The sequence below is a fragment of the Hemiscyllium ocellatum genome, chromosome 12 (assembly GCF_020745735.1).
Source record: "Hemiscyllium ocellatum isolate sHemOce1 chromosome 12, sHemOce1.pat.X.cur, whole genome shotgun sequence".
NCBI lineage: Eukaryota > Metazoa > Chordata > Chondrichthyes > Orectolobiformes > Hemiscylliidae > Hemiscyllium > Hemiscyllium ocellatum.
The window spans coordinates 63,202,627-63,215,119 of NC_083412.1; the positions used below are offsets into that span (position 1 = coordinate 63,202,627).

The 12,493-nt window shown below is 40.6% G+C and overlaps 1 protein-coding gene across 1 annotated transcript in view; it reads right to left on the reverse strand.

Moving 5' to 3' along the window:
* The window catches only part of polq (polymerase (DNA directed), theta), a 91,415-nt gene extending 87,225 nt beyond the window's left edge, over nucleotides 1-4,190 (reverse strand). Inside the window, exon 1 of the mRNA XM_060832792.1 lies at nucleotides 3,575-4,190. Coding sequence (XP_060688775.1) covers nucleotides 3,575-4,049 — 475 coding nt within the window. The 5' untranslated portion in view covers nucleotides 4,050-4,190. The remainder of the gene's footprint in view (nucleotides 1-3,574) is intronic.
* Nucleotides 4,191-12,493: the final 8,303 nt, after the last annotated feature.

Here is a 12,493-nt window from a genome sequence, read left to right on the forward strand (position 1 = left end):
TGGGCATTTATTTGAAAACAGTAGCCAGGATTGAGAAAAAGGTGCATACTGCACTCAAAACGCAGTACACTTGTTCACTGTTTGCAATTGATTAATGGCACCCCGAATATACAGCGCAATTGTCACATAAAAGCTAGGTACAGTTTTGCCAAAATGCACAATCTGCAGTTACTGTATCTTACAATACTGTCTGTTTTACATTTTTTTCCCCTTTTTCAATCTAACAATGGCTATCAATGAAAGGAAATTTATCTGAGTATGAAACTCCCTCTTTTCCTCACTCCTATCATCTGAATTTTGTTTATACATTCAATAAATTGTCACATTAGTAAGAAATTCTTTCCACTTTATCTAATCCCAAAATAGACCTTGATCCAGTAAATATTTTGAAAATTATCTCAAATTTACAGCTTCCAACAATTTGTTGAACATAAGAGTCTCATGGAATCTCAAATGAATTTGCTGATGGAATATAATGTGAGAAAATGTGAACTTGCCCACTTTGACAGAAAGAATAGAAAAGCAGTACACTACTTAATCAAAGTCCGATTGTAGAACCAGTGGTACAGAAGGCTTCAGATGTTCAGATACATGAATCACAAAAGTTAATTTGCAGTACAGTGTACGATTAGGAAGGCAGATAGAAAGCACGTAACATCTGAGTGTGATTAGGAAGGCACATGGTGCTTATTGCAAGGAAAATTGAATATAATATTTTACTGCAGCTGCAGAGGGCATTGGTGAGATGATATCTGGAGTACAGTGTACAATTTTCATCTCCTTACTTGAAAAAAATTGTGTTAAAAGCAATTCAGAGAAGGCTCACTCAACACTTTCCAATGATGAAGAACTTGCCTTACTGAGATAAGATTGAACAGGTTACCCATTGTGTGTCATTTTTCTAAACTCCAATCTTAAACATTGAAATGTACAAGATCTTGAGAGGACTTGGCAAGGATGAATTCTGAGAGGTATCACCCTCTAGAGGAGACTCTCGAATTAGAGGATATAGATGAAGAATTGGAGGTCTCACTTTTAAAATGGAGAGGGGACTATTTTCATTCAGGGGTTATTAGTCTGTTGAATTCTCTTCCCAAGAAAGCAATGGACACAAAGTCATTAACTTTACTCAAGGCTGTGTTAGATAGATTTTTGATACGCAAATGAATCAAGTTAAAGGAGGCAAACAAGAAATTGAAGTTGAGTTCACCAGCAGCCATGGTCTTACTGAACAGTAGGTCAGATCGAAAAGCTGAATGGTAACTCTTGCTCCCATGTTCTCTGAATACATGTCATTAAAATTTGGCTTGCTAATATTTCCATCATGAAAATTAATGAAATAGTGGTTTTACATTGTATTAATTTAATTTTAATTACAGACTTGAATTATATATAATTAAAACAATTTCAGAAAATAGGAGACAAGTCTGTGGATGACAAAATTGGTGGTATAATGGACAGTGAAGAAGGTATTAAGGACAAAAGGGTAACTAGGGAGAGAATAGGGCCCCTCAAAGATCAGCAAGGCGGCCTTTGTGTGGAGCCACAGAAAATGGGGGCGATAGTAAATGGATATTTTGCATCAGCATTTACTGTGGAAAAGGATACGGAAGATATAGACTGTAGGGAAATAGACGGTGACATCTTGCAAAATGTTCAGATTACAGAGGAGGAAGTGCTGGGTGTCTTGAAACGGTTAAAGATGGATAAATCCCCAGGCCTTGATCAGGTGTACCCTAGAACTCTGTGGGAAGCTAGAGAAGTGATTGCTGGGCCTCTTGCTGAGATATTTGTATCATCGATAGTCACAGGTGAGGTGCCTGAAGACTGGAGGTTGGCAAACATGGTGCCACTGTTTAAGAAGGGTGGTAAAGGTAAGCTGGGGAACTATAGACCGGTGAGCCTGACCTCAGTGATAGGCAAGTTGTTGGACAGAATCCTGAGGGACAGGATGTACATGTATTTGGAAAGGCAAGGACTGATTAGGGATAGTCAACATGGCTTTGTGTGTGGGAAATCATGTCTCACAAACTTGATTGAGTTTTTTGATGAAGTAACAAAGAAGATTGATGAGGACAGAGCAGTAGATATGATTTATATGGACTTCAGTAAGGCGTTCAACAAGGTTCCCCATGGGAGACTGATTCACAAGGTTAGATCTCATGGAATAAAGGGCACGGTGGGCGGCACAGTGGTTAGCACTGCTGCCTCTCAGTGCCAGAGACCCGGGTTCAATTCCCACCTCAGGCGACTGACTGTGTGGAGTTTGCACATTCTCCCAGTGTCTGCATGGGTTTTCTCTGGGTGCTCCGGTTTCCTCCCACAGTCCAAAGATGTGCAGGTCAGGTGAATTGGCCATGTTAAATTGCCCGTAGCGTTAGGTTAGGGGTATGGGTGGGTTGCGCTTCGGCGGGTCGGTGTGGACTTGTTGGGCCGAAGGGCCTGTTTCCACATTGTAAGTAATCTAATCTAGCCATTTGGATACAGAACTGGCTCAAAGGTAGAAGACAGAGGGTGGTGGTGGAGGGTTGCTTTTCAGACTGGAGGCCTGTGACCAGTGGAGTGCCACAAGGATCGGTGCTGGGTCCTCTATTTTTTGTCATTTACATAAATGATTTGGATGCGAGCACAAGAGGTAGAGTTAGTAGGTTTGCAGATGACACCAAAATTGGAGATGTAGTGGACAGCGAAGGTTACCTCAGATTACAACAGAATCTGGACCAGATGGGCCAATGGGCTGAGAAGTGGCTGATGGAGTTTAATTCAGATAAATGCAAGGTGCTGCATTTGGGAAAGCAAATCTTAGCAGGACTTATACACTTAACGGTAAGGTCCTAGGGAGTGTTGCTGAACAAAGAGACCTTGGAGTGCAGGTTCATAGCTCCTTGAAAGTGGAGTCGCATGTTGATAGAATAGTGAAGAAGGTGTTTGGTATACTTTCCTTTACCGGTCAGAGTATTGAGTACAGGAGTTGGGAGGTCATGTTGCGGCTGTACAGGACATTGGTTAGGCCACTGTTGGAATATTGTGTGCAATTCTGGTCTCCTTCCTATTGGAAAGATGTTGTGAAACTTGAAAGGGTTCAAAAAAGATTTACAAAGATGTTGCCAGGGTTGGAGGGTTTGAGCTACAGGGAAGAGGCTGAACAGGCTGGGGCTGTTTTCCCTGGAGTGTCGAAGGCTGAGGGGTGACCTTATAGAGGTTTTCAAAATTATGAGGGGTATGGATAGGATAAATAGGCAAAGTCTTTTCCCTGGGATCGGGGAGTCCAGAACTAGAGGGCATAGGTTTAGGGTGAAAAGGGAAAGATATGAGAGAGACCTCTGGGGCAACATTTTCACGCAGAGGGTGGTACATATTTGGAATGAGCTGCCAGAGGAAGTGGTAGAGGCTGGTACAATTTCAACATTTAAGAGGCCTTTGGATGAGTATATCAATAGGAAGACTTTGGAGGGGTATGGGCCGGGTGCTGGCAGGTGGGACTAGATTGGGTTGGGATAAATGGTCAGCGTGGACAGGTTGGATCGAAGGGTCTGTTTCCATGCTGTACATCTCTATGACTCGATCACTGTACCTGTTGCTGTCAGTGTCACACTGAGTTTGCTGCCATCTAACAGACTTTGACTGAGACCAGGAGGTGGTGTTAGCACAGGCACAGAATAATTAGAATGCGAAAGTTTCTTCTTTTCTACCCAATTTTGACAATTTGGAGTAAGCACGATTGAAGATCTTGATGTTTCCAAAGTTCTATCTTGCTGAGATGACGTTCTAATCTGCCATTTAACCATAGTTCTTACTTTTTGACATTTTTGTATACAAGATGGCTGTCGGTCTCCATTTGTTACAGGTGTACACTTTTGTGAAACTACTATTTTCTTTGCGGCAGGGTGCACTGAAGTATCTGAATCCAGATTGTTTCTAAACAAAGGTCTTTCCCTTTTGCGTCTATTGGCCAATGCTTTATGGCCACTGTGCAAAGGGTTATTGAACAAATCAAGATTAACATTTGTAATTGCTGATGAGTTCTTGATCTTTTTAGGTGATACCATTCCGTGCAATGTTTTCTGGTCCACATCATTACTCCTACATTTCCTTGCTGCAGAACTTGAGCCCTTTTCTTCATGAGGAGGATTAAATGTATTAACTTCTTCAACTGCACCTCCACCAGAATTGGATGTTGCCCTAATATCGTCCAAATATATTGATTTTAAAACATCTTTTGGAATTCCAGCATTCCAGTTTTTTTCAAGATCCAATGCTGCTTGTATGAGTTCATCATCCAAAGATAAGGATGATTCAGAAGCAAAGCCAGTATTCCCAAATGATGGATTAACATTAGCAGGGACCTGAAAAGAAAACAGAAGTCATGTAATTATGTATTGTACAGTGGCATAAACATAAGCTGTTCAGGGATCCATTGTACGGTCTGGACCAATTCATGACAAAAATCAGAAAGATGCTCATTGGTTGGTATTGGCAAGGCCAACAAAAGGCTAATAATTCAGGTGTCCTAAATAGTCTAAAGTACAGCCATCATAGTTTTGTCAAAGTAAATCATGTTCAACTAATTTACTGGAGTTCTTTGAAAAAATAACTTGTGCTGTAGATAAAGTGGAGCCAGTGGATGTACAAGTCGTCCCTGGTATAAGACATGTTTTGTCAACACAAATTGACTATAAGGCAATTGACGATTTGTGGAGGCTGTTTGGAGAACAAGAACTTTCTACTGAACAGATGTAGCAATTTTCTATAGTGATCTTCTATAGCATGATTTTCTACAACAGTTTTCCACAGCGTGATTTTCTATAGCATGAGGTTGCAAAGGAACGCAACTATTGTGTTATACCAGAACATCCTGTTTTGTACTTGAGCTTCCAGAAGGCATTTGATAAAGTGCTACATCAAAGATTTTGTGGAAAATGAAAGCTCACAATGTAGGGGGTAGCATGTTGGTATGGATCGAAGATTGGCGAGCTCACAGGAAGCAGAGATGAGGAATAAGTGGGTCTTTTTCAGACTGTCAAGATATCATGAGAAGTGTGCCAAGTGTGTTATGGCTGGGGCCTCAACACTTTTCAATTTATGAAGGGATCAAAGGTATAGTGACTAAATTTGCTAATGTCACAAAGGTGTGTTGATAAATCAGTTGTGGAGAGGACATAGATTATCTATATCCCTTTACAGATTCCTAAGACAGTGGCAAAAATCTGGCATATGGGTGCAAAATATGAGAAATTGTCCATTTTGGCAGAAAGAATTTTAAAAAATATACAACCTAAATGCTGAAAGGTTGCAGAGCTCCAAAATAAAGAGAGATCTGGTTGGCCTTGTGCATGAATCACACAAGGTTAGTACACAGATAAAACAAGTAATCATGTTCTGGTCTATTGCAAGGGGAATTGGATGCAAGAGTATGAACATAATACTTCAGTTATACAGGCCATTGATGAGAACATTTTTTAATGCATTCACAGAATGTGGATGCTGTTGGCCAGGCCAGTACTTATTGCCCGTCCCTAATTGCCCAGTGGGCATTGACAGTCATTTACATTGCTGTGGGTCTGCAGTCACACGTAGGCCTGACTTGATAAGGATGGCAGATTTCCTTCCGTAAAGGGCATCGAGTGAACCAGGTGAATTTTTCTGACAATCTGCAACAATTTCAATGTCATTAAACTCCCTTAATCACAGTTCTTTTTAAAATTTCAATCCAAATTTCACAGAATTTCCATAGGGTTTGAACCTGGGTCTCTAGATTAACAGTCTCGTGATAAATCCACTAGGTCATCACCACTCCTTACATCCGGAGTACTGCATACAGTACTGATTACCATACTTATGGAAGGATGTTAATGGTTCAGAATCAGTTCGGATCAGATTGCTTTATGAGAAAAGGCTAGACCAGCCAAACATGAATCCTCTGTAGTCTTGAATAGTTATAGATGACTAAATTAAAACATATATAGATCCTGAGAGGACTTGATTGGGTGGATGATGAAAGGATGATTTCTCTTAAGGGAAAATCTAGAACAAGGGCTCATCATTTTAAAAGTAGTTTTTAAAGCAGATTTTAAAAGGTTTTTCTCAGACTGTTGAGTCTTTGAAATTCCCTTACTCAAAAGGCAATAGATGCAGAACCTTTAAATGTTTTTTTTCAAAGGCAGAGCTAGTTTAATTCTTGATTACGAAGGGGAAGAAAGATTGACTAGCAGAAGAGAATCGAACGGCCGAATGGCCTATTCTTGTTCTGGTTCGTAGTAGGCACTTGTTATCCGGCTTCAAGAATTTTGAGCCCCAAATCATGAAATTGTTTTTTTTAAGTGCAAAACCTACCTCAGCGTGGGTCACGTCCGTGCGCTTTTCCTTCCCATTTGAACCAGGCATTCGCTGCTGCAAGCGGTTTGACCGGCGAAGGGTTGGGGAATGTGAATCAACGGCGCTGGACAGAGAGAGAGAAAAATTCCACTCTTGTACTCATCAATTTAATGCTACACAGAGTCAAACGGATTTCTAATGTTCATTACCACACAATCTCATTCCGAAACATTAAAGCAGCATACTTTTCTTCAATTCAGGAATGTCACGTGTACAGTACATCACTAGTAAACGAGAAATAATCCCGAAATGAGGACGCAACATTGGGTTAGACTGATTCATGACCTTTGTACAGCTGTTTGTTTCTTTCCCATTCCCAAATCACATGGCGCTCTGCTATCAAAAAGGCACACATTAGTTCATTGTTTCGCAACTGATTGTAAGGATAATTACGTTTAACCCTTCTATTATTTTAACAGTGGCAACATTTGGACTTTTGGCATGGGATTTTCTTTTTGAAACATATTAAGGGGAAATAGCATTAAAGATTTCTGCAAACCTTTAAGCATGCTAGAAAATTATAATTTTATGAGTTTTTTTGTAGTTGAAACGAAAATCTACCATGACATGGATATTGTACTAGGTACGGTACTGGGCTAATAATCCAAAGAGTAAAAAATGAGGTCTGCAGATGCTGGAGATCACAGCTGCAAATGTGTTGCTGGTCAAAGCACAGCAGGCCAGGCAGCATCTCAGGAATAGAGAATTCGACGTTTCGAGCATAAGCCCTTCAAGTAATCGTAGGAAACGGTGTTCAAATCATACCATAAATTCAGATTTCAGTATCTGGTTCATTAACTTTTTTAAAGAAACGTACAGTTTCTTATCCATTCTAGGTTACACGCGACTCAGTCGAACACTCTTGCTGGATGCCCTCTGATGTCGCCGAAAGTGCACGCTGACAGGCCCTGTGAATAATTTCCCCATTCTAAATTAAACTGAAAACAGCAGCAGAGTTTCTTACCTTCGCTTTTGAATGAGGATTCGATGTTGACCCATAAATCTTTGCCGGCATTTGATCGCTGGAGTAGTTTCTTTGTTGGTCATATCTGAGGATTGGACTCTGAAGTTGCTGAGCTGATTTCCTGCTTTTGATCAGCTTTTCCGATTTTCACCCTTAACTTAGGAATGATTACATCCCGCACTGAATCTAGGGACTTCTCTGCTCTTTCAACATTTATAAATTCATCTGCGTGTTTATAAGACATTAGTACGTCACTTTTATGTGAATAAATCACATTCCATTTCTGCTTCACTGTAATTGGACAACAAAATAATTAGATGAAATTTACAGGATCTCGGGTCAGTTTCTTTTGGGTAGTCGTTCATTCAGTGTTTATGTCTATTTCTGATTATTTAAATATATATTTTATTCTCAGTCAGATAACAGACGACTTATTTCCTCAGTTTTGATCATTCTAATATTTCAGTGCATTCTCAGTTGGGCCGACAAGCTCAGAACTCCCCTTCCCAACTGACCACTTCGTCAGTTTCAAACATGCCGCCACCGGAAACTCAACCCGGTCCGCCGCTTAATCCATTCCCCCGTCCGGGGCGTTTCTGGCAAGTCCGCCTGGCAACCGCTCCCCCCCCCCCCCACTGACCCTCTTCCGGTGATAGCAGGGAAGACTCACTCTGCCCAAGTTAAAAATCACACAACACCAGGTTATTGTCCAACAGGTTTATTTGGAAGTATAAGCTGTCGGAGCAGGATCATAGGGCACAGAATTATTGTAAAATATCACAGTACCATACAACTGTTGCGATGTATTGAACAAACCTCGATTGCAGAGGTAAAAAACAATGACTGCAGATGCTGGAAACCAGATTCTGGGTCAGTGGTGCTGGAAGAGCACAGCAGTTCAGGCAGCATCCAAGGAGCAGCGAAATCGACGTTTTGGGCAAAAGCCTTAATCACTTAGAATGGGGTTGCAGGTTTCGATTCATTAAAATGTAACTCCCATAACTTCTTTCAAGTCACATTTCCAAGATAACTTAAGGTTTTTTTTAAAAAAGTTTTGTAAAATCATGAGGGGCATGGATAGGATAAATAGACAAGGTATTTTCCCTGAGATGGGGAGTCCAAAACTACAGGTCATAGGGTTACGGTGAGAGGAGAAAGATATAAAAAGGACCTACAGGGCAACTTTTTTTCACACAGAGGGTGACATGTGTATGGAATGAGCTGCCAGAGAAAGTGGTGGAGGCTGGTACAATTGCAACATTTAAAAGTCATCTGAATGAGTATATGAATATGAAGGGTTTAGAGGGATATGGGCCAAGTGCTGACAAATGGGACTACTAGATTAAGTTAGAATATCTGTTCGGCATGGATGAGTTGGACTGAAGCATCTATTACCGTGCTGTACATCTCTATGACTTTATCTCAGCTCACACAATGCATTAAAAGTGTGAAGTTAGAGTCTATCTGTATTCCAATCTTGAGTCAGACTGGTTCTATTTTCAAAGTAGGGATTTATAAAATATCACATGGACTGATTGCCTACAGATTATATGATTTTTGAACAGAATAGAGAGTATCTACAAATTCACCCCATAGACTCATATGTGTGCATGTCAGGGAGGGAGAGAAAGAGTGCGTGTGTGTATGTGTGCTTGTACTTCCAAATAAACCTCTGGGACTATAACCTGATGTGTGATTTTTAACTTTGTCTACCCGAATCCAACACTGGCACATCATGTCCCTGCCCAGACTACTGGAGCAAGGTGCTGCGTTGTGAATGGTTACCCATTTATTCTAGTGAGGCAAATAAATCTCCAGAATGATATTTAACATATTGCAAGTTGTTCAGAGAGAAAACAAATTTGGAAGGATGCAGCTCTTTGATTGTTTTGTAATCCCTAGAGGGCACATAAAGTCCATTCAGCCCACTGAGACTATACTGACCCTTCAAAGAACATCCCACCTGTTGCATTAACAATACTCTTGCCATGGCCAATCCCTGTGACCTGCACATCTCTGGACACAACACACAATTTACCATGGTCAGTCCACCTAACCCACAGAGGAAACACGTGCAGACATGGGATGAACATGCAAACTCCATGCTGTCACCCACGACTAGAATCAAATCTGGATCCCTGGTGCTGTGAAGCAGCAGTACTAACCACTGTGCCACCTTGTCACTTTCATCAGAAAGCTTTTCTAATGCAACTATTAATAGCAAATTCAGCTGGAGCTGTATTGGGTAATGATTTGGAAGAGGGTTAATGTTTCATTTAACGTTGGCTGCACCCAATTTGGTAATGTTACACAGGAAGTAGACAAGGTAGACTTCAGCATTCAGAGGGAGCAGATGTATCTGTATCAGCTGCTGAAGCTCCCACTCATTTTGCTTGACCAAATGTAGTTGTACTTCTTGCTAACAATGCAGTAAAACGTCTTGTGTAAACTCTCTCCAGTAGTTAATCACTAGTAGAACCAAGACAAAGGAGAATTGGTGTACTAGTTCAAATATTCTTCCTCACTGCACATACTAGTCTAACTGGCAAGTACCACGAGATGCTAGCAGTGATCATGTGGGAAGACATATCTAGATTCTGGTGACTATTGTTAGAGCAACTCTCAAATGCTCCTCCAGGACACTTGTTTTCAGTTTTTATGGCATAGTGACCAAGTGCCAAAGGATCTGTTGGAAGTGATAATGTTACAAAGTGAAATTTGTTTCCCACTCACTTAAATAAAGGGTCACACAACACCAGGTTATATTCCAACAGGTTTATTTGGAAGTACTAGTTTTCGGAGTGCTGCTCTTTTGTCAGGTAGCTGGTGGGGCAGGATCATAAGACACAGAATTTATAGCACAAGATCATGGTGTCATGCAACTGATATATATTGAACAAACCTAGGTTGCTGTTGAGTTTTTCACCTTTTAGAATGGGTTGCAGGTTTTTATCCATTAATATGTAAATCCCAGAACTTCTTTCAAGTCATATTCCCAAGATTACTTAAAGTTGTATTTAAAAAAGGTGACATCTCAGCTTAGATAATGCATTAAAGGTGTGAGGCTAGAGTCTGTATGTATTCTAATCTTGATTAAGAATGGTTCTATTTCCAAAATAGAAATTTATAAATGTCACATGGATTGACTGCCTTCATTGACTGCCTGCAGATTGTGTGCTTTTTGAGTAAAATAGAATGTATCTGCAAATTTAATTTTGCCAATACAAATTCACCCCATAGACTTATATGTGTGAATGCGTGCATGTGAGGGGGGGAAAAGAGAGAGACAGAGAGAGAGAGAGCAAGTGTGAATGTGTGCGTGCATGTCGTAGCAGATGCTATGACAATGGATGAATGGTGACCACGCAACAATCGCCATACAGGGACATTCCCTCCCAGTCAGGGAACACTTCAGCATTCGGGGACATTTGGCCTCGAATATTCGGGTGACCGTCCTCCAAGCCAGACTTCAGGGTACACAACAATGCAGAATAGCCGAGCAGAGGCTGGTAGCCAAGTTCGATACCTATGAGGATGGCCTTAACAGGGACCTGGGATTCATGTCACACTACATGTGACCACACTATACCATACAATCTCACACATACTGACACAGAAGCACACTTATGTACACACCTTTGCATACTCACACACACGCAGACCTTCTCTCTCACACACACATACACTCCCCTCATTCACAAGCTTATACTCCATCACACACACAAACTCTACCAAGCACGTACACATGCACAGTTACATGCACACACATATATACACATGTACATACTCACACTCTTTCTCTCCCTCACATGCATGACATACACATGTAAGTCTATGGGATGAATTTACATTTGCAGAATTTAATTTGCAGACACATTCTATTTTGATGAAAAAGCACACAATCTGCAGGCAGTCAATCCATGCGACTTTTCCTACTTTGGAAATAGAACCGGTCTGACTCAAGATTGGAATATAGACAGACTCTAACCTCACAACTTTAATTCATTGTCTGAGCTGAGATGTCACCTTTTACAAAACCTTAAGTTATCTCAGGAATTTGACTTGAAAGAAATTCTGGGATTTACATATTAATGAATCGAAATCTGCAACCCATTCTAAAAGATGAAAGACTTAACAGCAATTTAGGTTTGTTCAATATATCGTGTCAGTTACATGACACTATGATCTTGTGCTATAAATTCTGTGAATTATGATCCTACCCTACTAGCTACCTGACAAAGGAGCAGCACTTCGAAAGCTAGTACTTCCAAACAAACCTGTTGAACTATAACCTGGTGTTGTATGATTTTTAACTTAGTCCACCCCAGTCCAACACCGGCATCTCCTCATCATTTATTCTTTAAGACTGAGCAGTTTCAAAAATACCTCATTCTGAGCCTAAAAACAGTGAATTTCATCATTGGTGTGAGTACTTTTATTGGATTTATTCTTGATTCACTTCGCTTACTGACTCCCAATTCCAACTTGCTTTGAAATTACTTTTAATGATTTGCTATCCTTAAGAAAACTGCTGTGGCTCAGATTGCATGCAATATTCTCAATTGTTCCAGTTCAACTCTGTTTCTGCTGATAGTTTCGTCACTTCAGTAAAAGATCATATTTTCATGAAATATGGAAAAATGTACAACCTTAATCCGACAGTGTTTCTTTATGTGAAACAGTTGGCAATGTTAGTCTGTCATTAAACAGCAAATAATTTCAGTTTTCCTGAGAATAATAAATACCTTTTCATTCCTGAGGGCCAATATCTAGGATAACATTGCAGATGTGTGTACCTGAGTCGAGAATGTGGTGCTGGAAAAGCGCAGCCAGTCAGGCAGCATCCAAGGAGCACGTGTATGTACCTGCCCAGCAGCCCCTGAGGATGCTGGACCCTGCTCTCCCATGGCAACCATCAACATGCTCACTGGCTAGATTTACAGGTTGCTAGCCTATCACCAAAGTATGTACCTTGAGTGACGCCACAAACATAGAACATCACCCCTCAATTTGTAGTTATGCCCTCTTGTACAAGGTGACATCATAATCCTAGGAAAAAGACTTTCACTGTCTACCTAATCCTCTGATCATCTTGTATGTCTCTATCAATTTCCCTCTTAGCCTTCTTCTTTCCAGTGAGAACAGACCCAAGTG